A 25,779-nucleotide genomic window follows, 5' to 3' on the forward strand; every position below is an offset into this window, starting at 1 on the left:
GGCCCAAATAAAATTTAATTGATTGTATTTCAGGGTCTAGGGACCCAAATGGAATGGGGTATAAGCATTGGATTGAGAACTATTCAGGCTTTAATGTAATATATAATTTCATTGAAGAAAAAAACATAAACAGTTAATGATTATTTGTTTTCTGAATGTTGCACTTTTTGGGGGCACACTCTGTGCCATGAATCAGCTATGAACCAGCCAACCGCTCCGGCCGTTAGCTCGGTGGTCAACCAGCCAACCGCTCCGGCCGTTAGCTCGGTGGTCGAGTGGTAAGACGTCAGTAAATCAGCTATGAACCAGCCAACCGCTCCGGCCGTTAGCTTGGTGGTCAACCAGCCAACCGCTCCGGCCGTTAGCTCGGTCGTCGAGTGGTAAGACGTCAGTAAATCAGCTATGAACCAGCCAACCGCTCCGGTCGTTAGCTTGGTGGTCAACCAGCCAACCGCTCCGGCCGTTAGCTTGGTGGTCGAGTGGTAAGACGTCAGTAAATCAGCTATGAACCAGCCAACCGCTCCGGTCGTTAGCTTGGTGGTCAACCAGCCAACCGCTCCGGTCGTTGGCTTGGTGGTCAACCAGCCAACCGCTCCGGCCGTTAGCTTGGTGGTCGAGTGGTAAGACGTCAGTAAATCAGCTATGAACCAGCCAACCGCTCCGGTCGTTAGCTTGGTGGTCAACCAGCCAACCGCTCCGGCCGTTAGCTTGGTGGTCGAGTGGTAAGACGTCAGTAAATCAGCTATGAACCAGCCAACCGCTTCAGCCGTTAGCTTGGTGGTCAACCAGCGCGCCAACCGCTTCGGCCGTTAGCTTGGTGGTCGAGTGGTAAGACGTCAGTGCACTAGAAAGCAGTAGGGCGTGGGTTCGAGTCCCAACGAGTGATGTTTTCTAACTTTCACTCGGGGGTAACAGTCTACAGTGTTTATACGTCGGTGAAGGGCAACATCTAATATTGATTGACATCACCCCGACACAAATTCCGTCTTATGAATATTCATGCTACATCAGATTCGACCCAGCCAGCCGATCCCGTCAAGCTCGGTGGTCGAGTGGTAAAGACGTCTGCACTGTTCGAGTCCCATCCGAGTGATTCTCAGTGACGATTCATTCATTCACAGAGCATTTAGAATCCACAAATATCCCGGGGCCCTATTTAAGCGGGCCCTGGACCCCACGCTAGCTGCTATAGCTTCGCGCTCCGCGTTCCCTTATAAAAAGTTCCACTTTAGGACTTGTGAGGTACGCTAAATCCTTATAAATAGAATTAATTTTAAGTGTCCAGTGTTTCACTCTTGAGATTACACTTTCACAATTTCAAAGAGTAAAAGAAATGACTAGACGATTTCAGAGGTGGCAGCAAGTCATTTTTTGCAAGTCCAAGTCAAGTCACAAGTCATTGTTTGCAAGTCCAAGTCAAGTCACAAGTCATTAGGTCCAGTCACAAGTCAAGTCACAAGTCATTAGGTCCAGTCACAAGTCAAGTCACAAGTCATTAGGTCCAGTCACAAGTCAAGTCACAAGTCATTTGGTCTAAACACAAGTCAAGTCACAAGTATCTTTGTCCAAGAACACGTCAAGTTGCACATTATTTTGTCCAGCTGTAAAAGCTAAAAGAATTAACCTGGCGTCAACTTACGAGTTATTTTGAACATGCCTCCTTAATTCCCCTTTTTCAATGTGTTGCAATTACTATTCTTGTAGTTTATCACATATCTGTCGGATATTAGCCCTTTGTATACTTTAATAAATTTACTTTACATTGTAGAAATAAATGTTGAGATGACCGTGAAAAAAAGACTCCACTCACTCGATTACATGTAGTATACTAACACTTTATTGTTCAATTTTCATGTATACTAAACGCCTACCAATGGGTTAGGCTATCCGGTATTTTACATGCAATTGACAAAGGCCTGCTTTCTTTTCATGAAAGGTTCCTTTCAAAGTTTGTTCAACCAATACATTAAGCAAGAGACAATTGGTCATTGAAAACTGTAGTTTGTTGTGACAGTCTTATTGAAAACTTTTGAAACTAGTGGGAACTATTCATTTTACTGGATTCAGTCACTGAGGTCTATTTTCTGGAATGAAAAAGCTAATTAAAAGTATAATAGCTTAATTAAAGTGTATTGAGTCGCTCGAGTAGCGTCCGACTTGGGTTGGTAACAAGTCATTTTTTGCAATCCCAAGTCAAGTCACAAGTCATTGTTTGCAAGTCCAAGTCAAGTCACAAGTCAAAGCTGGTATTTACAAGTCAAGTCACAAGTCACAAAAATAGCGACTCGAGTCCGACTCGAGTCCAAGTCACATGACTCGAGTCAGCAACTCTGGACGATTTAGAATAAAAATCACCCAACGGTGACAGTTTCTGCCCAGTTTTCGCGCCACCGAAGAGCGCCCTCATGTGTCAGCTGCTAGCCCAGTACCCCATCCCTTTTGAATTTGCAGCTGCGAGTACCGGTTAACGTTGGTGTCATAATGAAAGCAAGACTCCTTATCCCAATTATTGGTTAAACCCGCTCACGTGATTAGTCACTCTCCTAATTATCATAGTTACGCATGCGCAATACTACCAATGAGTCCGTATTATTTCAAGGAGTCATAAATTCCCGCTACGCCTTGCTGCTTCATCAGACAGGAAAACCTACCTAATTTCGTAGGGAATGTAAAAGCAGGGGCGGATCCAGCTTAGACTGGTGGGGGGGGGGGGGGGTAGCCGGAGTGGTGGTGGCTAACAGCCATGTGCTATTTTTTTGCAGGTTTTCCTATTTGTGGCTGGGGTGGGGTAGACCCCCTTGCCTGCACCGAGTCCGTTTTCCATTGTGAGGAAGTAAAAGCTTACATGATTTTAAATTGCATACTTTGAGAGTGTTCCACGCATTTGTTGAGACTGTTTAGTTTCTTTTTTTATTGTCAGAATCAAAAGGCTATTTATCTGCAGCAGAGGTACTTTAACCGATAGAGGTAAAACCACCAGAAGCCTTGGGAGAAAACCACCCATTAAAACGAACAAAATGAATTTACTCACTCGGACAACTTGGCATTGCACTTCAATCTAATTGTTTTAATTCTACCAAAGTAAATATCAGAGAAATTACTGAAATGGAGAAAACGAAACAATAAAGAAAAAAATTAAGAATATAAACTTATTTGAAATGACAAAATGCGTTGCAAACCGTTTTCGTGTGTTTCTCAAATTGTTGTGTTTTTCAGAGACAATTGATCCAAATGATCGCTGCTCAGTCGGTTCAAGATCTGTCATTTTGAAGGGATGACATTTCCCACGGCATTTTTGGCTGGAATGCCAAGATGGAATTCAAACAATGTTTCTCGCATTCAAAACGACCGGGAAATAAACTCTGATTTGTGCAGCTAGGTATTTTTACCACTTAAAAAATGAACAGAAATTGAAATCGCAAGCTAAGGTGAAGTATGTTAACTTACGCCTTAGTCTTTGCACAGGGAAGATGACAACTCGCATTGGGTAGTGAGTTACAACTGCCGGTGACTCTTACGAATGTTTCAATCACCGAATTCTTCTATGCATTCCAAATTTCAATACAATATTTTGGCATAAAAAGGCAAAATCTTCACAACAATAGTCTGGAAGCCGGTAAAACTAGTATTTCTCGTAAAACAGACTAATCAGTATAAATCTAATGAGTCTTCATGTTGGATGGAATTATTTTCATTTAACCATTTCGAAATGATGGCTTCAAGCGTTTCTGAATGGTTTCCCCGGAAGTTTGTATGTTTGCCAATAATTTGGAGTGAACTTTGGGCACAGAAGATTACAGCACCACTAACATACGCGGAGGTGTGTGGTAAAACAAAACACACGTATTAAGGTACTAAGTTTGATAAAAACGTAAGTACATTATTATGTGCCTTTTTGATACCGTGACATAATATCCAACTTTGCTGTAGACAAAGACATTAAAGTACCTGTTCTCATTCACCCCGACACTGTTACTAGGGAAATCATGAAATGAATGCAATGTTTACACATTTGTAGAGATGGGACACTATTTGATTTGATTCTCGTTTTGACAGCCCGATGGTTCTATGAAAAAGGGTTCCGTCCAGCGCAAACTCTTTTCCATAGAAAAAGGCTTTGGAAAAAAAGTGTCCGTATGATTGCACAATATTTCTCAAGTTTACACACATTTCTTCACAGATCAAATAAGTAAATATTCTTGGTTAACGAAAATTTGGAACATAATGCTTAAAGGAACAAAAACGAAAATGAAAATAGGGAAAAAAACGGAATGAAAATCTCACAATTCGTATTACATAAGGCCTACAGGACGAGTCAAAAAGCGCATTACATATATTAATATTTCCCCCTTAAAAAGCTGTTATATTTGACACCCCAATAAAGCATTTATTAAATGAGCATGTTCGTGTACTCAATGGAGAAAAATACTGAAATTGATCAATGCAAAACTTAGGAGTTATGCATATTTTACTGAAAGAACTAATTTTTCAGCTAACCTCGAATTGCCATTTGAAGCTATTGAGCCGAGTTCGAACCAGATTATTACACACAGGCATTCAAATACAAACGAGATTAAATACTTTTGAGTCAAGACTGAAACGTTATATTAACTGTTGGCTTTTGTGTTTCCAATGGATTTTTGGATTTTTTTCTGAAATAATGATGGTGAATTTTGTCTGTTTTCCTGTGTGAATTTCCGTTCATTCATGGAGGTAAATAAGTTGTTTCAACGGTATTTGAAAGGTCCTCATCATGCGTATAGGAATGGCTACTGAACTGCAGTAGACAGCTGATTTTGTGATGTTTGTATTTACATGACATAGCTTGGGATTCTGTGAATTAAGTGAAAGCTTCACAATATAATAGTGCACATATGCCCCCTAACCAAGCTGGTTCTGTCCGTATTTTATGCCAAGGCGGACATTATTACCAGTAAAACATTTTGGGGTGTCAGGGGGGGGGGGGGGGGGGGAGTGTTCGCGTCTTTTTTTTATGAATTTCTATGGAAAACCCATTTTTGGACAGAGGTGATCCGCGCTTGCTTTCTTTTGGACTCACCCTGAATATAGTGTTCAATAAACTTGGAACAAAAACGTTAAAAGAACAAAAACGAAAATGAAAACAGGAACAAAATGAAAATCAAAAAACCAAAACGAATTCTACAAAAATTCAAATGGAGATCAGAATTTGGTGTGCCATAGTCAATTCCATTTCTGGTTTCAGTTCAAGACGACGGCTGTTTCCTGCAACGAATCAAGAATTTAAGACGAACTTACAAAATGCATGGACATGCATAACAAGAGATTAATGTCTGAAGAAAACTTGAAACATAATTTCTTAGTTGCGCATTTTGATTTACGTTTCTTGACGATTCAAAAATTATAAAAGCAATGAAATCTTTATTTGAAGCACAGAGTTTGTCCTGGGTACAACTGCAAAACTTGTTTTAAAGTCGTATTTGTGTGCTTCTGAAACTAAGAAAGACCGTAGCATGTCATGCCGGATAGATGCCCAGAATATGCATTCCTAAAGGGCTCATTATTAACAAGGGCGGATTCAGAACGCAACTTTTGGGGGGAGGGTAGGGCAAAAGAAATTGTCCCCCTCCAAAAAAATTAATGAAACATTTACAGCGTTGGGTGGAAATATTTTTAATTCTATGCTCTGTAGTGCGATCTGAGGCAAGTTCTGACCACTTTAGAAAAAGATGGTGTTGTACGCAGTAGCTGCTTTTTTTCGACGTCACTTAAAAAAATAATTGGGTTCGTTTTTTTGGTTGGGGGGGGGGGGGGGGCATGGCCCCTATTGGCCCCCTGGATTCACCGTTGATTATTAGAAACATGAAACCGGTTGTTCTATGTACAATACTTTCTAAGAACTAACCTGACCAAAAAGCTAAAGAAGAACAGTCGTAATTTGTAATGTGTACCATGCCGTGGCGCACATGGGCGTCGCGAGGGGGGGGCAAGGGGGGCACTTGCCCCCCCCCTCGAAAAGCAAAAAAAAAAAAAAAAAAAAAAAGACGAAAAAAAAGAAAAGAAAAGAAAAGAAAAAGAGGCGCGAAGACAAAGTGGTGTAAATTTAATGAGTTGGGGGGGGGGGGGGGCAAAATGTCCCTGCCCCCCTCTAAAACTGATAATTCGAGAATGTGTTGAGAAATACAAGCATTTTTGGGCAAAAATTTTTTTTGCCCCCTCTAGAAAAAATCCTGGCGACGCCCATGGTGGCGCACCCACTTTTTTTTCGTTAAATTTTTTTAATTACCACGATTTGATCATGGTGATATGTGTGTGGCCTATTTTGGAGTAGTATAATAGGGGTGTAAATGATGCCACCAAGGTCAAAATAGTCCACCCCCTCCCAAAAAAAGAAAAATAATCTGCGGCCAAAATTTTGGGCAACTCATGAATTCGAAAAAATTCAAACTTCTAAAAAACAATGAAAACAAAAACAAAATCACAAATTGTGAGCCCCCCACCCCCCAAGCCAAATCCTATAGGTGCGCCACTGGCTCCACGCAGTACTCTGTATGCATTATAGTGTACATGTACATTATTGTAATATGTAACATTTGGTACCCCAAATATGTGCATAGTATAGGCGCATGTGTAGCCGGTGTTGGAGAGGTACTGTGGTAGTGTCTGTCATCAACTAAGAACAAAGCACAACATCAACTTCTGCTTGTCATCAGAAATTAAACGTTCTGCTCTCTTCAAGTTTTGCCTTTCAAGATTTCACAAAGAGACGCAATATTGTCTATACAGTACTATACTTCACCCCAAATTAATTATGGGGGTTAGGGTTAGCTCAGGCGAATGTCCATTATCTGGCCGCTTTGGTTAGGACAAGTTTTGAAAGTGTGAAATCAGTGTGCGAGTCCCTCCATTTTGTGCCACAGCGCCCTCAATATTGTGCCAGCAGAATCAAGGATCAGCTCACCTTGATACGTCTACTGGTCGTGGTCATCAGTCTTCTGCCCTTTTGACAAAAGCTGTACCCGTCGCGGATACGACTCAATGTTGTCCCTCTTGACCTCATTATCTAGCAATCAGAATCATAATTAAATACCAACATTTCAAATTGTTGCATTGTTTTATGGCAAGAAGTAGGCCTAGCTTAAATAGCAGATTTTGGATGTACTGCTTTATATCAAAATGTTCCGACATTACAGAGCCATCTTACGCTGTAAGCATGCATCAGGTTTGTCATTGCCTCTCCAATTGTTAGTTGAATGTCAATCAACCCCATCCTTTTGTTTTGCTTTTTTAGCATAAAAAAACCCCACTGGAGTTATCCTGCGGGCTTGTTGAATGGTCACTGCAAGACAGAATAATACAATCATATACAATGTTTCGTCGTGGTTTTCCTGACCTATGTGGGAAATGAACCTGATTACTGTTGTGAACAAGATACCTACGAGCAGTAACTGGCAATTTCTAACCACAAATCCAAAGATGGATTTTACTTCGACCTTTATCTCGTGATACAAATGTCTACACAGAAGCATGTGTATATAGGTAAGCTAGGTATAACTATTGTACCGTAGCAGTTCTGCCACTCATCTTCCCCATAGAGGCAGTCAATGATGCGATCGCAGGTATACCTCATGGGGATTTCGTCACCGTCAGCACAGTGGAAAATGTCTGAAAAACACCCGAAATCGAAACAAATACAAACATTTGTATGGATTGATGAACTACTTGCAGATGTGCATGAGACCTAAACTGGTGACCTGACCACATATTCACACGTGGATAAGAGGACAGGAAGCGGCTGAATGATTCTGAAATCTTATTGGAAGTTATGTACGAAGTGGCGATGCCTCTTTATATGAGATGTAAAGATTCATGTTTGCATCAGATTTCACTTTGTTTCAAATTGATCGAATTTAGCTTAGTTTGCAGTCGGTTATATAGATATCCGTTAAAACGGAATTGATTTCCTCAATTAAACTGCTGTGGAATACGACACAACAGAGTGAAGTCAAAACGTAACGTATTAATGAAGGGAGGCCAATATTAAACAAAACCTTACTTTGCGTCAAGCTGGAACAAAATGATAATACATTTTAACAGTTTATTTCAAAAAGTATATCTCGTGTACTGAGCTGAAATTTCAACAGCTAATAATGTTTGTTAATCTGTCTTAGCTTAATAGAGGAAATTCAAATCGTGCTCTCTTTTGTTGAGAGGATTAAACAAAAGGTACTTATTTATACATGCCTTAGCACTCAGAACCTCGGTTTCAATGCTAACTTGCAATTTGTCTATTGTATCTGTTGTCCCAAATTCGGAAGGAAAAAAAAGCGGCGACTTAAAATCAGCCAAGCACGATGCTCTGACTTATAAGAATTGATAAACTGTCCAAAGAATGAAGCATTTAAAGAAAGTATAACTTTGAGGAAAAAGTTATAGACAAACTTTCAACGTTAAGAAATGGGATGTTAAAGATAATAAAAGTTATGTTTCTCTATGAATATTTACCATTGCAGTTGGATTCATCCTCGCCGTAGTAGCAGTCAGAGTATCCGTTACATACTTGGTACTGGGGAAGACACTCGCCATTGGAATAGCATCGCCACTCATAGTCAGTGCAAGCAGGTGGTTCAGTTGAGAAGTCTGGAAGTAAAGTGTGCATATAAAACACAAGAGGGTATCAGTCAAAGCTAATTAACCAACATTTTGGAAGGGAGGCCTTTCAATGAAAACCTCGGCGTCCAGAAATATTACTGCACTGTCAAAGTTTCTCAAACGTACTGTATCTACCGAGCTGAAATATCAATAACATGCTTTAGCTTTATTGTATAGTAAGGAAAAACGGTGACTTAAATTCAGCCAATTAACATGCTCTAAATCGTCAAAAGTATTTATGAAAACGATAATAATAATATAGCACTTAAAGAAAGTAAACCTTTGAGGGAAAAAAGTATACAAAGCATTCTGAAATTTAAGTAATCTTGTGTTTAAGAAAATAAAAGTTATCTTTCTTGTGATATTTACCATTACAGTCTGATTCATCCTCGCCATAGTCACAGTCTGGGTTTTCGTTGCATCTTTGGTCGTGGGGAATACATTGATGACTGGAATGGCATAACCACTCATAGTCATTGCAGGCAGGTGGTGGTGCCATTGTGTATTCTGGAATTCAAGTGTGAATTTAAAACAATTAAAGCAAAAACTTTTTATGGTCCATTTTTAAAACACCGCATGTCGTAATAGTTACCGTTGTAACAGTTGTGTTCATCTTCGCCATAGTAGCAGTCAGAGTATCCGTTGCATCTTTGGTAGTCTTGAATACATTGATCGTTATGGTAGCATCGCCACTGATATGAACTACAGCCTGTAAAGTAAAATCAACATTCGTTTCAATAGAAACATAATTATATTCACATACTTTCCAGATATAAATCAAGTTAAATTAGCATATCAAAACAAAGTAATAATACATACCTGAAATTATAAATGGCAATCAATTTTTAACTAAACTTAAAGGAGGGTGAAAAGTATGGAACTGATAATTCTTTGTTCTGATCATTACATTTCCAACACATTTTACGCCACGGCATGGGGTGCCCGTATCATAGTCACGTGAATATTTCAATGTATTCGTACGTACGGCATGGGAAGCGGCGTGCTAAGAGATCTCAGGCTCTTAATAGGCCTTTTCACCATCATCAGGAATTATTAGATTGTCTTCACAGTACATAGCGAACGACACTTACGATATCAATTGCTTTTTCATTGCCAATGTTTCTTTTACTTTTTGGCGGTAATTGGAAGAACAAGTCTGTGTATTACCTGAGCATAAAACAGCAGCATCTTCGCTGTGGCTGCAATTTCCAGGGGGAAAGGCATCCGATGTACAGTCAAGAAGCGAGCTTTCCCAACCTTCACAGCGGAGATGTCTAAGGTGAATAGGTCCAACGCCCTGACCATATAATGCTTTACCTATGGCAAAAATGGCTGGTCCGTAGCCAAGCTGCCTGCAGATGACCTCAGCATCACGTATGTCCCAGCCATCATCACACACCGTTCCCCAGGAACCGTCGACAAACACCTCCACTCTGCCTTCAAACTGTTTGAATCCATTCACTAGTCGCACCACGGAGGAGGGTGGATTGACGCCTACAGTGGGAGCAACGGTGTTTCCTATGGTGAATGGAAAAGAAACAATTGAAATACATGTACGTAGTAAAGTCAATAGTTCTTGTAAATGTTTTAAGAAATCCCATAGTAGCAGTCTGAGAATCTGTTGTATCTTTGGTAGTCTTGAATACATTGGCCAATGCAGTAGCATTGCCACTCATATGATCTGCAGCTGAGGTAGGATGGTTCACTGGTAGAATCTGAAAAAGAGTGGTTTGAAAGACAGTAAAGATTAAGGATGTCTTTTGACTGAAGTTTAACAAACTGTTGTCATGAATATTTACCATAACAGTTGTATTCATCTTCGCCATAGTAGCAGTCTGAGTATCCGTTGCATCTTTGGTAGTCTTGAATACACTGACCGTTGTAGTAGCATCGCCACTCATATGATCTGCAGCCGTAGTAGGGTGGTTCAGTGGTGTGGTCGAATGGACTGTCAGTATTAGGGTGCAGAGCTTTGGTGTGGTAAGAAGAGAAAGGATAAACATCAATAGTTTTACTCGCCGTTTATTATTTTCGATGTCAATCGTTGCCATATGGTTCATATCCCCAAGAGAAAGCTGCCCCACTTTTGGACTGGAAGAGTAGACCTAAGCTTGCAGACCTGACCACATATTTACACGTGTCTATGACGACTGTCAAAAACTGAGTGCATGGGCGTCGCCAGGATTTTTTTCCGAAAAATGCCTGCATTTTTCAACATATTCTCGATTTATCAGTTTTAGAAGGGGGCAGGGACATTTTGCTACCCACCATTACCTGTTAAATTTCCTAAAATCCAAAGGGATTTTCCATTCTAGTAAGAAAACACTCACCTCTGTTTACCTACATTTGCATATCAGCGCGCATGCGCACAAACATTCGCTGAAAAGAATAGCGCCCAAGCCTCACCCTCCGCTCCCACTACATGTCCCTTAAATAGCCCTGTTACACAAAGACTCCTCCTGGTTTTTTTTGTTTTTGTTTTTGTTTTCAATTGGGAGGGATGGTAAACAGAGGCGAGTGTTTTCTTACTAGAATGGAAAATCCCTTTGGATTTTAGGAATTCCATTACAGAAAACATCTCACCTCTGTTTACCTACATTTGCAGAGTAGCACCGAAAGACTCTAGGGAGGGAAGGGACATGTACTGTAGCAGCAACGGCAAAGTCTAAACTAGGCCTACATGCAATTCTAAATGGCATGAAAAGGTTGCTTAGACATGCCCAGGTGCTGCCTATCTATTCTAAAGGAGCTTTGCGGACTTTACTGGCTGCTGATTGTGCAGTTTCCTGGAAAATTTCTGCTAATGCAACCCTCTGCATGCACAACAGCTATAAGCAAGGTGCGACAGTGTAAGGGTTCTTCCAGCAGTCCGCTTTTCTGATACCTGAAAAAGAGAGTCCTGTTCCCTGTATCTGAAAAGGAAGCTCCAAGCAGTTGAGTTCAGGAAGTTGTCACACTGGGTGTTTCCTGAGCTTGAGATTTTGATCCTCGATTTCGGGAGTGCACTCTATGGTGACACCGACAATCGAGCGATCATGGTCACAGAGGCTTGAAGATGATGCTAGATGACTGTACGAGCATTTGCTTGATGAAGCCTCTTGAAGGCTCAGTGCGAGCATTGTAGTTCTGCAGAGCTCGCATGGGGCACCACCATATCCTCTGCTACTAATGAAGAGGATGTCAACTTGGCCGGAAATATCTGGTCTGCAAATAAGTTGATTTATTCCATGTGTTAAACTTCACCTATGGAATAAAGTAAATGCGGTCATGTGCCAATGGCTATGACCTGGAAAATTAGTGAAATTCCCTTCTTAAGGCAAGCTACTGCAGCAGCCAGTAAGAATATGGGTTTCGCAACCTGACAGAAAGGAGAGCCTCAATGTACCTGCTGGTTCCAAATGGGGCTTAGGCAAGTGACCCAAGGACGGCACTTGGATCCAAAGATGGTAGGCCTATCTACCGGTACTTCACAGTAGGAGGTCAACAGATAAACCTGCCGTGCATCAGAGTGATTTTGAGGAAACTGTAGATCTATCATTGGAACCCTGATAGAGGACTACAATTATGGCTCATCGGTAACCCTGGACATATCTGAAACTGGTGTGAAAGATTGTCAGCGAAATCCCAAATGAAGGTGCAGATGCAGATCGGGGATTGGCAGCTACTATCATACCCCATGGGGAATCAACTTGCTTCCGACTGTAAAGACTGTAGCTTTCAGATAATGAAAGCATCCAGGCACAAAGATGGAGAGTACATGTAGCTGTGTCTGCGTGTAGAATTATTGTTGTGAGACCAAGGTGTGAGACCAAAGAGCTACATGTATGAAAGCTACAATTATTTCCATAACTCTGTCTATCAAATGCATGAATTCCTGTCGCTCGCGTTGAAGCTGAAAGATTCTTCTAGACCAGAGGACCATAGGATGAGTATAAACTTGGTGAAAGGCTGGAATTGGAAGCTGGTAGCCTGGAAGGGATGCAAATACATGTAGGTAGGTGCAAGTACCGGTAGCATACTGAGAATGTTGAGGACCTTTATCTGAATACTGATGGGAGAAGAAATCATTCTGTTGGCGTGAATTCAATACCTTCTTTCTCGCCAGGTGGAACGTTAGAAGGAACAGCCAACTGGGTGGCGCTGAAGTAGACAGGCAGGAAGAAATAGTGAGTTCCCCGGACAAAGCATGTAGTACACTACATCTGAACTGTGGAATTGTCCGTCTGGGCCAAGACAAGCTTGATTAGGACTTTGGATATGAGCAAATGCAAGGCCTTGAGCACTGTCAATAGCTCTGGTTGAAGGAACGCAACTGGCTCTCTTTAGTTGGCCAAGTGCTTGGTACTAAATGACCATCCAGATGGAATCTCAAACCCTGTCCGAGGTACCCATTGCGATGGTAGAAGATGTAGTTACCCGGTACATTATCCTGAAAAGACCATCAGTGCAGTAGGTCATAGCTAAGATGGGTAACTGGAATCCCTTTGGAGATGACTCTTAGTGTAGACAAAGGAAAGGCTGCACAGAGCGCCTGTGTGTCATGCACCAGGGAACTAGGTCTATCATCAAGATGCCAGAAGGTTCTGATGCCATCACGTTGTGTCTAACGTTCCCCAGTAATGCCTGAAACAAAGTTGGAAAATGTTTCAAGGTAGGTCAGCTGTCGTGAAGGAGCTTGATACTGAAGATAAACAACATCAAGTGCGAGTTAGGCAGACTGTTAAATGCTATACTGGAGATACATGTAAGGTGTGTTATAGCCTATCATCTAAGCACAAGAGTAAATTGATCTGTTTCACTGTAAAAAGAAATGTTGCCACAACAGTGATTTTTATAAAGACCCAAAGGAGCTGTGAAAATCCAAAAGGTCTGTAGCGAAACCCTGTAGGTATGCGGAACTCCAACCTCTGATGATCCACGTATGGGTACTGTACAAGGACATTAGTATCCCAATGATTGATGGAAGCAGCAAACCAACCTGTCTTCAGAGACTGGAGGGAAGTAGAAAGCCTTTCCATCTGAATTCCTTTGCTGCATGTCAAAGTTTGATAATGGGCCACCATATGTCAGACTGCTACCGACTGGGAAAAAAAAGGGTAAAGTAACCCGAACCCGATCCAGTTGGAAGTATCCTGATCTAGTTCATTCCTTAAGGGAAGATATCCTTCTCTAAAGCAACAAACAAGTGTATGTTGAGGCAGAAGCTCGTGGTCAGGGAGACCGAGTAAGATAAGAATTTGATAAGACTTTGCGCCTCTTTTTCTTTTCTTTTCTCTCTTTTTTTTCCTTCCTTTTTTTTGCTTTTTTTGGGGTGGAGGGCCAAGCACCTCCCTTGCTTTACACTGTGACAATGCCTCTTTACCTGCAGTATGATTGTCCTATGCCTAATTACTTCTCTTATGTTTCTGTGGTGATCGTAAGCACGGAATTCCGTGGTTAGCAGAGCCGTGAAATTGGGTCAAGTTTTGGTACATGTAATGTATGGGCCAGGAACCAGTTTACTCTTATGGCTCTAACTCCTGTTAACGAGCGCAAAACCACAAAATCATGAAAAAACAAATAGTTTTCATCAACATAAAAAAAATGAAAATTCGTCAGGAGAAAACAAACTCGACTTTTTTTGTAGAGCAAATGGCAGCCACAGAAGTGTGGTTCCGTGGCGAGGGTATAAATTTAAAGAATCATGCAATTTGTATTTTTTTTAAGTTGTTGGAAAATAACAAAGACTTTTCTTTGCAATGTTGGTTAAAACTCATAGCCGGACAGGACGTAAGAGGAAGACAATATAGCGGCGGCACGTTAGGGCAAGTGTGCAAACCTTGACCTTTTGACATCTTACTTTCCTGCCTCATCGTTAGTACAGAACTCTGTTTATTCAGTTTTCAAGTTGATTATGTTCAGAGGATAAACTTACTGAAGCAAGTAACTCCGGCGTCATCCCCATGCCCACAGTTATGACTAAACCAGCCAGGGTGACTGCAATCGTCAAGGCTTGATTCATGTCCTCGGCAGTACACATGGTTGAGCATGATCCGACCTGATCCTTGCCCGAAGTGAGCATTACTCCAAGCATTGGATGCCGAATGGAAACCAAGCATGCGACAGACGACCTCAGCACTATTCTGGTCCCATCCATCATCGCAGACTGTACCCCACTCGCCTTCGTGGTAAACCTCAACTCGACCCTCGTTAAAAGATGCTCCACTAACGAGACGAACTGGAACTAAAGTAACAGAAAAAAGAATTGCTTCATGGATAAGGTGTAGGCCTACAAAGGCTTTTGATATAACCTCACTATAACGTGCTTGACTTTTTCAAGTTGAAACACAGTGTTATGACTGCGTTTATTGGATGTCACATTGCCCATTCACCAATGGGCGATGTGATAAACAGTGCCTGAATGCCAGTCCTAATGCGTCAATAATTCAATTGTTGCAGGATACACTCTCCCCTATCAGTATCGATCAATGTATAGACCGAGAACCAGTCTAATCGCATAGCGCTCCTCTTATCGCGCTTACAACACCAAAAACACAATAGAAAACAGAAAGTTTCGTACACAAAAATTGCAAAGTTGCCAAAAAAAAGAAAGCTTTCATTAAAATAAAACAACTAATCAAATCGTTCACAAAAAAATATTTCTTTGGAGAGCAATAGAAGACACGTCAGTTTGTCGAAGGACATACATTGCGGATCCACAATTTTCAAGGGGGCTTGATTTTCTTTTTTTAAAGGGGAACAAATAATATTGATAGCATCGTGCACTATATCCACATAGTAATAATACTATTGAAATAATATTAACACTAAAAGGTATGTATAGCTGGTGGCTTGTGAGGGATAATACTAAAACAACTTTTTGGAGGCCATGACCCTTGTTGGCCCCCGCTCCTTGGATCCAACATATTTTTTAAACAAATCATGTGGATCACTTGTATTTCAGTCATCAATATTAATGCGACTTCAGCACGTGAAGATCATACACCTTTTAGGGTACAAAATATATGTAGGACAAGTTTCTGTTTTATTTAAACCACTTTTTCATATAAAGTTTTTGGTGTTTGGATGAATAAGTTTGCATTACCTGAACATTCAACACCAACATCATAGTCATGGCTGCAATCACCAGGGGCACAGCTGTCCGATGGGCAATCGAGAATAGAGCTTTCTGATCCGTTGCATTGGACATTTTTGAGGTGAATAGGACCAACACCCTGACTATACGTAGTGCTAGGTTGGGCACTAATGGCCGGTCCATAGCCAAGCTGTCTGCAGATGACCTCAGCATCGTTCATGTCCCATGCCCAGGTATCATCACACACCGTTCCCCAGTCTCCGTTGACAAACACCTCCACTCTGCCTTCATAGATGGTGCCGCCATTCACTAGTCGCACCACGGGGGAGGGTGGATTGACGTCTACAGTGGGAGCAACGGTGTTTACTATAAATATAGTGATCAATGATCGATTGAAATACACAGTTAAGTCTACAGTTCTTGTAAATGTCTTAAGGACAGTCGGTTTGTGTTACAGTTCAATATCTGCAGATGTGAGTAGTTACCAAACAGTTGTATTCGTCTTCGCAGTCTGAGTATCCGTTGCATCTTTGGTAGTCTTGAATACAGTTGAGAGGATTCTCAAAAAGGGTCCTCAATTTCATACAATGCCTAAGCACTCAGATCCTCGGTTTCAATGCTATCTTGCAATGTGTCTATTGTATCTATTGTTCCCAGATTCGGAAGAAAAAAAATCGGCGACTTAAAATCAGCCAAGCACGATGCTCTGACTTATATGAATGGATAAACTGTTTTAAGTGTTTATGATTAGAAAACATAGATGAAGCACTTAAGGAAAGTATAACTTTAAGAAAAAGAGCTTTGGTGTGGTATAAGAAAAGAAAGGATAACATCAACAGTGTTACTCGGTCACTATTTTCGATGTTAACCATTGCCATATGGTTCATATCCCCAGGAGAAAGCTGCTCCACTTGGATTGCAAGAGTAAAAACCTAACCAGCCATGTGGTTGCGAAGGGCGATTTCTAAAAGGTTATGTAACACTTTATTTTGAATGAAACTACATGTGCACAGACATGTTCAAACAGGCGGGCGAAATCCCATTTGGAATATATTCGGGCGTATTCCCATTTGGAATACCGTATCTTCTTGCAACGCTCAGGGTTGATTTCCCTTGTAATGATCCAAGTATGTGCCAAAAATCGTTGTGATATGTTCAGTACTTTTCGTTGAAGTTGGAAAAATAGGCCTGGTTACGCGCATTCTCGAAAGTTGTAACACAGGCGTTAGCAATATCTGTCAATCTTTTCACGACTCACGAATATTGTTTTTTGGATTTTTTTTTTTATAAAGTTCCTATCTATTATGGTTTGCAGTAAAAATTGCATAAAAGCCTCCTTCACGAGTTATTAATGAATAAATATCACCCTTTTTGCCGGCTTCCACTGATCGATGACCCACGCCAAGTCACGCCGAGTGACGCTTAATATGCTAATATGTGATCGTCCATGGTGTTGCCGGGTCAAAATCGGTCAACCGTAGCGCCTGCGGTGCTATAGGAAAACCATAAACGTGGCTTTGGTCGGAAAAAAATCCTCGTCGAACTTTTCCATGGAGATACTTTCAGGTGTAACGCAAGCGTTCGCAACAACAGATTAAGCTGACATTCGGAATATATTTAGATAATATAAGTGTTCAACTATTCGTGAAATAACAACTTGCATAGCTTCCTAGAAATTGATATAAATACATAGATTTGGGGAAGTTTTCGAACGATTTCTTCCAGACTTGAAGGTCGGCTTTACCAGTAACAAGGATTGACGTTTCGGCATTGATGACGGCGATTTTTTTCACTGACACGAAGTTTAGAATTTCTTCTTCCGTTATAATTGATCATTTAAATCATACTGAGCATATTTTCTGAGAAACACAACGTTCAAAAGGCCATGTTTTTCGGGGTTCACGGATTTCACTGCTCTGTTACAGCGTCTAAGTACGTAATCGGATTAGCTTTGCTTAACAATCGGCACGCTTTGGCGTTAGCAACCTCATGGCTGTAACCTGGTACCCGACCACATATTCACACACGTCTACGAGAACAGGCAGCGACTACGTGATTCCGAAAAACTGATGTTGCGTTATGCCGTGACGATGCCTCTTTACCTGCAGTATGATCGTCCTATGCCTAATTACTTCTCTATTATAGGACATTTCACGTTACACGACAGAGTGCCCATGTCATGGTCACGTGGATACTTAAACTGAGTTGTCCCCTACGTCATACCTTCCGAGGCCAGCGACGTGTTGGGAGATCTTAGATGCTAGTTCTATTTCCGCCATTATCAGAAATGATTAGGTCGTGTTTATTACAGTAGTGAACGTTGTTTCCCGGCTCCCAATATTTCATGTTCTATTATAAACACGTTAATTCTTTGAATAGTTACCGTCACAGTTGTATTCATCTTCGCCTTGTGAGCAGTCTGAGTATCCGTTGCATCTTAGGTAGTCTTCAATACATCTGCTGTTGTTATAGCATGGCCACAGAGACGAACTTTTACATTCTGTAAAACAAAATCAACCAAACGGCGGCCATTACCTACAGGTTGTACGTTTGTGTCAAACACAAATGTTGTGTGATCGGACCGGGAACACACTGAACATTTTCAAGTTTTCTTTTGAATACTTATGAAAAAAACCCCAGCACAAAACAACACGCTGAATACAATATCTACGACAACACAATGAATGAAAACAATTCCCAGATCACGGTTACAGGTTATAAAAAAAATTACATAGGCCCCTAAATTACTTGTAATTTGATGAAAAACGCATGCTGACGTCACAGAAATGTTCATATCTGCGGACATGGATGTAATTCCCATCAGACTTCATCTGCATCCTTTGAATCATTTCAAAGAAATGTTGTACTTTTATTTGTGAGGTGTTGGCATTTTTAGTTTACCTAATTTGAAAGTATAAGGAATTTATAAGTGGCTAAGTACACATATATTAAAATTCTCGAGGAATGAGGAATTTCCTTTATTTCCTCACGATGGTATAGGAACCAATCACTCAATCACTTTAACTCCCCAAATTGATCAAAATGAGATTAATCGGTTATGTATCCTTGAATACGGAACTGTTTTTTATAATGAAAAACTGGAGAAGTCACCTGATGAGTGTGCAAGTCAAACGTATTGACAAACATTTTGGAAGGGAGGGTTTTCAACGAAACCTTAATACTTTGCGTCGAGAAAACTGAGACTGCATTTTTAAAGTTTTCTCAAAACGTATACTAAGCTGATTTTTGTTTGCATGCTATTCATAAGTGTAAAAATCTTTTTTGCATGTTATTCATAAGGTGTTTGCATGTTCTTTTCTAATAACATCTTTTAGACTCATTGTATGGTTGTTCCATGAATCGGCAAAGACGGTGAATTAAAACCAACTATATAGGTTACGTGTTCTGACTTTCAGGAATGGATAAACTGTGAAAGGTATTCATACAAAAAAAAGTGCTCTGAAGGTGTTATTCTAAGAATGGTTATACGAGTACTTTTGACGTTAAGGTACTGGCGTGTTACAGAGAATAAAAACCCATGCTCATGCATAGGTAAAGTACTTAAAAAAAGCAAAGAGGTTTTCTTTGGAATTTGGATTATAAAACTTGTAATCAGACACGACATACAGAGCCAGAAAACATAGCAGCAGCACAATTGGGACAAGTTGAAAATTCAGTAAACTTGATGGTTTCATGGACATTGTCCTTCCCTCCTCACTGTAACAGGGCGCCCTCAACGGCAACTGCTTGTTCCATTGTCACCTTAATCTAATTTGTTCCGAGAATAAACTTACCAGTGTTACAAGTAACTCCAACCTCCTGGTTTGGTCCACAGTCATGATTAAACCAGCCACTATGTTGGCATTCAAAGATGCTAGATTCATTTCCTTGGCAGTTAACATCGTCAAGCATGATCGGTGTCTGCCATCCTTGGCCGAAGTGAGAATTGGTCCAAGCATGTGATGCCGAAGCGAAACCAGCCATGCGACAGATGACATTAGCATCATTAATGTCCCATCCATCATCGCAGATTGTGCCCCACTCGCCCTGATGGTAAATCTCAACTCGACCCCCGTTAACAGATCCGCCGTCAAAGACACGAAGTCCGACTAGAGCAAAAAATCACAAAATGCTTCGTTGATTAGGAGTATTTAAAAGAGTTTCTATATAACACATAAGAGCGCACATCGAACGCACCTCCAAACGTGACAATTATTAAGTTTCGCTGGATATACCGACTCTCCTATCAGTATTGATAATCGCATGGTGGTGGTGGTCCTATAATATTCCCCAATTTCTGAGCGGGGCATGGAACATTGGATCTCCCCCTTTTTTGGGTGGTAAGAAATTTTAAAAAATGCGGATTTTGAGGTTATTTTTTGAACTTTTCAACAGCCAAAATGTATTTAACGGAATGTTTAACATTTGCTTCACTGGTCATAATACAGGTGTACATCTTAAGTATACTTGCTCACTTTATTAATGCACACCTTAATAACATTGCTTCAAAATGGCAATTGGATTGACGCCAATGCCCTCCAAAACACCATGAAACCCTTTGCAGAGAGTTTCAGACGCCCGAAATAGGAAAAGTAGTTTTCGTCGAAAAATAAAGAAAAAAAGTTCATAATTCATGAGGGGAAAACAAAATCGACCGTGTTGAAGAGCAATAGACATCCGTAGTACAGGTGGCTGTGTGGTGTGCATCAAATTGGAAAGTGTAACTAGAAATTCCGGACAAAGGGTTTGCGGTTCAGCAAACGTGTAAAATGCTTCTCTAACTGCAAAGACATTAAATCTTCAAACTCATCAAGTTTGCAGGTTTGCTTTAAAACTGATATGCCAAAATGTAACAGCAAGACATCATAGCGGTGGTACGTCAGGGGCAAGTTGGAAAATCAAGTAACTTGACTTTGCCATGGACAGTTTACTTTCTTGTCTCACCTTTTACATGTCACACTTTCAATGGTTACTGTTTCTTGAATCTTTTTACTTTCATTTCATTTCATTTCTTGTTTTTTGTCTCAAATCGTGGCCCAAATTAAAAACAAATAATTCTAAAAGCGATTAAAACTTGCAAAATACAAAAGAATAGGCAGGCAATACATTATAACACACACCCCATAACCAGGGAAAAGAGCTATACAAGAATGGTGGGACAACATGCACCCCCAGTAAAATCACAAAGGTACAAATCAGCAATAAAAAAAATAGCTCGATGGCATCATAAAACACGAATTTAAAACAAGTTTAATATAAAAAGACGTAGGTAGATTTTTAAGCTGAACAACCGACTCCATCACATAATGGATTATTCATGTTATTGTTTGTATTGTTTGTTCACGTAAATGATTACATTCCAACAATAAACTTACTGGCACAATAAACTCCAGCGTCTTCGCTATGCCCACAGTTATGACTTAACCAGCCATGATGTTGGCATTCATCTATGCTAGATTCATGTCCTTGGCAGTTCACATTGTCGAGCATGATCCGACCTGATCCTTGGCCGAAGAGAGCATTGCCCAAGGCATATTCGCCATAATAAAAACCAAGCATGCGACAGACGACCAGGGCATCACGCTGGTCCCAATCATCATCGCAGACTGTACCCCACTCGCCTTCGTGGTAAACCTCAACACGACCCTCGTTATAAGAGCTTCCATCAACGAGACGAACTGAAACTAGAACATAAAAAATGCTTCGTCGATAAGTAAAGGCTTGAGATATAACCCAATATAATGTGCTTGATCGTTTTTGGTGAAACACACACAGTTTCATACATGTTTACATTACATAACTAGTGTGGACATTTCTTTGTTTTCGTGTAGTTAAGAAAAACCTGTAAAAAAACTTGTTTTAATCACACTGTGAAAACTCTTTTGACCCAATTTTTTTGATATGATTCCCTTTAGTGTTTCTCTTCATTTTGCAACAGATAACCCCCAACGTCTCTAAACCCAACCTCATCCCCAGGGTGTCTAGCAGTACGCGCCCACCACTACCTGCTCTCTCACCCTGGTATTGGATCATTTGCATATGTGCAAGATTTCTGAACAAGTCGTATGCAAATGCGGAATAGTCTGGTGCCTGCATGTGCGTTACATTAGCATTTGTTTTTGTATGCAGTGTCTGGGGTAAAAACAGCAGCAATTCGTCGCGCTGTGAGTTACGAAAACACGAATGTTTTCCAAGTTTAAATGTTACAATCTTATCCCGCCAATATGTAGTATCACATTTCATATTAATATGAGCAAATTGGAACTGAAGAAAGGAGTATTTTTGAGAAGGCGTGGATGTTATAATTACAATGATTGTGAAAACACGTAATGCACATTTGAAATAACAACACCAAGTATGTTGTCGAATCAGGATACAGGAAGAAAGTTTCCTATCCAGGGCTTACTATTGGAAACGTGGTTGAAAATAAAGTAAGCACCGGGGACGAGGTTGCTCTAAACCTGTTTTCCAGAGAGGAGGAAACATTGTGTGGACGTGAGCAATTCCACACAACGCCACCTGGCACTGATAACCTGGTTAATGTGGACATCTTTTGTTCTGAAGTCCACACAGTGAATATAATGCTTGTACATTACTGCGTCTATATGAGATATCCCACCTTCAGTTCAAACACGGGTCTGATAATGAACCGCGCCCGAACGCAAGTCCAACAATACTTCAGGGCCCAGTTTCATGTTTATCTGCCTAATTACATTGGGGAAAAATCCCCATGTACAATACTGAGCAGTAAATTCCGTGCTTAGAGCAAGCGCATTTCGCAGGTTAGTGGGAATTTTGGTCAGTGCGCATATGCATGCGTACCTAATAACAATAATGTTTTTGTGATACGAATAGAATGGTGATCGTAAGCGCGGAATTCTGTGGTTAGCAGAGCCATGAAATTGGGTTTAGTTCTCAGTATCAGTACATGTAATGTAGGGACAGGGAACCAGTCTACTCGCATGGCTCTAGCAGTTAACGCGCACCAAACCACCAATACATAAAACAAAAACCTTTTTAGAAAGTTGAAGACACTCGAAATATAAAAAGTAGTTTTCATCAAAATAAAACAATTTGAACATTCATCAGGGAATAAACAAACTCGACTTTGTTGAATAGCAAATGGCAGTCATAGTAGTGTGGTTCTGTGGCATGGGTAAAAAAGAGAAAGTAAGTAAAGTTAGTAATAAGGTTTATGGATTTAATTAATCGTGTAAGAAAAAACAAATATAAGTGGTCGGATAATAAAAAAAGACATTTCATCTTCAAAATCGGCAGAGTTTTCTTTGCAATTTTGGTTAAAAGTCATAATCGGACCAGATATAAGAGCAAGACAACATAGCGGTGGCACGTTAGGGCAAGTTGGACAAGCAAGATCCTTGATCTTTTGGCATTTTACTTTCCTGCCTCACCGTTAACACAGTAATCTGACTATTTAGTTGTTCAAGTTGATACATAATGATGTTCAGAGGATAAACTTACTGAAACAAGTAACTCCGGCGTCCTCGCTATGCCCACAGTTATGACTAAACCAGCCATGATGTTGGCATTTAGCTAGGCTAGATTCATTCCCTTGGCAGCTAACATCGTCAAGCATGATCCGACCTGATCCTTGGCCGAAGTGAGCATTGCTCCAAGCACTGGATGCCGAATGGAAACCAAGCATGTGACAGACAACCTCAGCGTTATTCTGGTCCCATCCATCATCGCAGACTGTACCCCACTCGCCTTCGTGGTAAACCTCAACTCGACCCTCGTTAAAAGAGGCTCCACTAACGAGACGAACTGGAACTAAAGTAACGGAAAAAGAATTGTTTCATGGATAAGGTGTACATGCTTTGATATAACCTCACTGTAACAACACGCTTGAATTATTTCAGTTGAAGCACACAGACATCAATGTTATTACTGCGTCTATGGGATGTCACATTGTCAGTTCATATGGGCCAGGTGATGAACAGCACCGGAACGCAAGTCCTAACGCAACAATAATTCAATTGTCGCAGGACACATGCTCCTCTATCAGTACCGATCAATATATAGACTGGGTACCAGTCTAGTCGCATAACACGCCTCTTAACGCGCTTACAACACCCAAAACATAATAGCAAACAGAAAACAGAAAGTTTCATACACCAACAAATTGCAAAGTTGGCCCCTCCCCCCCAAAAAAATTCATTAAAATAAAAACAAGTTAACAAAATTGTGAGAAAACAAAATCGATTTCCAGTTCGTCAAAGTACATGCAAGGGCGGATCCACAATTTTCAAGGGGGCTTGAGTTTTTTTTCAAAAATGGGAAGCAAATAGTGATACTTTTTTGCCCTATATCCACATAGTAACAAGACTATTGGAATAATATTACCACTAAAAGGTACATGTATGTATAGCTGATGGCTTGCGAGGGATGTAATAAAAAAAACCCTTTTGGAGGCCATTGCCCTTGTTGGCTCCTGCTCCTTGGATCCAACATATTTTTTAAAAAAATGTGGATCGCTAATATTTAAGTCATCAATATTAATGCGACTTCATTACGTGAAGATCATACACCTTTTGGGGTAGAAAAAATGGAAAAAATTGTTGAAAAAATTTCTTTTTTTAACCACTTTTTCATACAAAGTTCTGCGGTGTTTGGATGAATAAGTTTGCATTACCTGAACATTCAACACCAACATCATAGTCATGGCTGCAATCACCAGGGGCACAGCTGTCCGATGGGCAATCGAGAATAGAGCTTTCTGATCCGTTGCATTGGACATTTTTAATGTGAATAGGGCCAACAGTACCCTGACCATACTGAGCACGACGCAGGGCACTAACGGCCGGTCCATTGCCAAGCTGTCTGCAGATGACCTCAGCATCGTTCATGTCCCATGCCCAGGTATCATCACACACCGTTCCCCAGTCTCCGTTGACAAATACCTCCACTCTGCCTTCATAGATGGTGCCGCCATTCACTAGTCGCACCACGGGGGAGGGTGGATTGACGTCTACAGTGGGAGCAACGGTGTTTACTATAAATACGATGGATGGAATAAATGGTTTGAAATACACATTACAACTCTAGTTGTCAATGTTCACAGAAAGTCGGTTTGTGTTGCAGTAAAATATCTGCAGATGTGGGTAGTTATGCCATAGTAGTTGTATTCATCTTCGCCATAGTAGCAGTCTGAGTATCCGTTGCATCTTTGGTAGTCTTGAATACATTGACCATGCAGCTGTAGTAGCTTGGTTCAGTGGTGGAGTCTGAAAATGACAGGTGTGGTTTAAAAGACAGTAGCAAATATGTGTTGTGTCCCATCTTTAACAAACTTTCTGTATTAAATACTCACCGTAACAGTTGTATTCATCTTCGCCATTGTAGCAGTCTGGGTATCCGTTGCATCTTTGGTAGTCTTGAATACATTGGCCGTTGTAGTAGCATCGCCACTGATATGAACTACAGCTTTGGTAGAATGGTTCAGTGGTGTAGTCTGAAAATGACAGGTGTGGTTTAAAAGACAGTAGCAAATATGTGTTGTGTCCCATCTTTAACAAGCTTTCCGTAATGAATAATTACCATAACAGTTGTATTCATCTTCGCCATAGTAGCAATCTCACTGCCTTGTCGATAACGGCCTTCGTAGAGTTTGCATCTTTATTCAGCACAAGATATTCAAGTTCTTCGACAGTCAATAGTCTAGTGCCAACACTCTTTAATGTGTCTATTGTAGTAGTTACAAGGACTACAACAACAGACTGGTATTACATACCACAGACTATATGTCTACGAGGCGGGTTCCAGAGAGAATTTTTGGTGCTACCAGAAAAAATACAGCACGGCAGCGAGCTGGATACTCACCGGGATGAAGTCACCTGGGTGCATATAAATTTTACTTCCCGGACGCACGGCGGAATCAGTCAATGACGTGCTCAAATTTGATCATGAATATTTATGAGGTGTAGTGATCTTGAATACATTGACCATTGTAGTAGCATCGCCACTGATATGAAATGAAGCCATAGTAGATTGGTTCAGTGGTGGAGTCTGAAAATGACAGGTGTGGTTTGAAAGACAGATAGCAAATATGTGTT

The 25,779-nt window shown here is 40.7% G+C and overlaps 1 protein-coding gene across 8 annotated transcripts in view; it reads right to left on the reverse strand.

Moving 5' to 3' along the window:
- Window positions 1-4,972: 4,972 nt before the first annotated feature.
- LOC119731942 (deleted in malignant brain tumors 1 protein-like) overlaps window positions 4,973-25,779 on the reverse strand; it is a 35,413-nt gene continuing 14,606 nt past the window's right edge. For 3 of the 8 annotated variants that reach the window (XM_038205249.1, XM_038205245.1, XM_038205246.1), the window contains 15 exons: window positions 24,360-24,719; window positions 23,189-23,497; window positions 21,082-21,390; window positions 19,501-19,815; window positions 18,090-18,206; window positions 15,716-16,048; window positions 14,546-14,854; window positions 10,431-10,601; window positions 9,799-10,149; window positions 9,224-9,340; window positions 9,001-9,138; window positions 8,485-8,619; window positions 7,543-7,644; window positions 6,941-7,042; window positions 4,973-5,244 (listed from right to left, as the gene is read on the reverse strand). In XM_038205249.1, the coding sequence (XP_038061177.1) occupies window positions 6,951-7,042; window positions 7,543-7,644; window positions 8,485-8,619; window positions 9,001-9,138; window positions 9,224-9,340; window positions 9,799-10,149; window positions 10,431-10,601; window positions 14,546-14,854; window positions 15,716-16,048; window positions 18,090-18,206; window positions 19,501-19,815; window positions 21,082-21,390; window positions 23,189-23,497; window positions 24,360-24,719 (3,158 nt within the window). In that variant the 3' untranslated portion in view covers window positions 4,973-5,244; window positions 6,941-6,950. Of the gene's footprint in view, window positions 5,245-6,940; window positions 7,043-7,542; window positions 7,645-8,484; window positions 8,620-9,000; window positions 9,139-9,223; window positions 9,341-9,798; window positions 10,150-10,430; window positions 10,602-14,545; window positions 14,855-15,715; window positions 16,049-18,089; window positions 18,207-19,500; window positions 19,816-21,081; window positions 21,391-23,188; window positions 23,498-24,359; window positions 24,720-25,037; window positions 25,247-25,779 lie in introns of those variants that run through there. The other 5 variants (XM_038205251.1, XM_038205247.1, XM_038205248.1 and 2 more) reach the window with 5 other exon arrangements.

Source organism: Patiria miniata, unplaced genomic scaffold (assembly GCF_015706575.1).
Source record: "Patiria miniata isolate m_02_andy unplaced genomic scaffold, ASM1570657v1 HiC_scaffold_24, whole genome shotgun sequence".
In the NCBI taxonomy this organism is placed as follows: Eukaryota; Metazoa; Echinodermata; class Asteroidea; order Valvatida; family Asterinidae; genus Patiria; species Patiria miniata.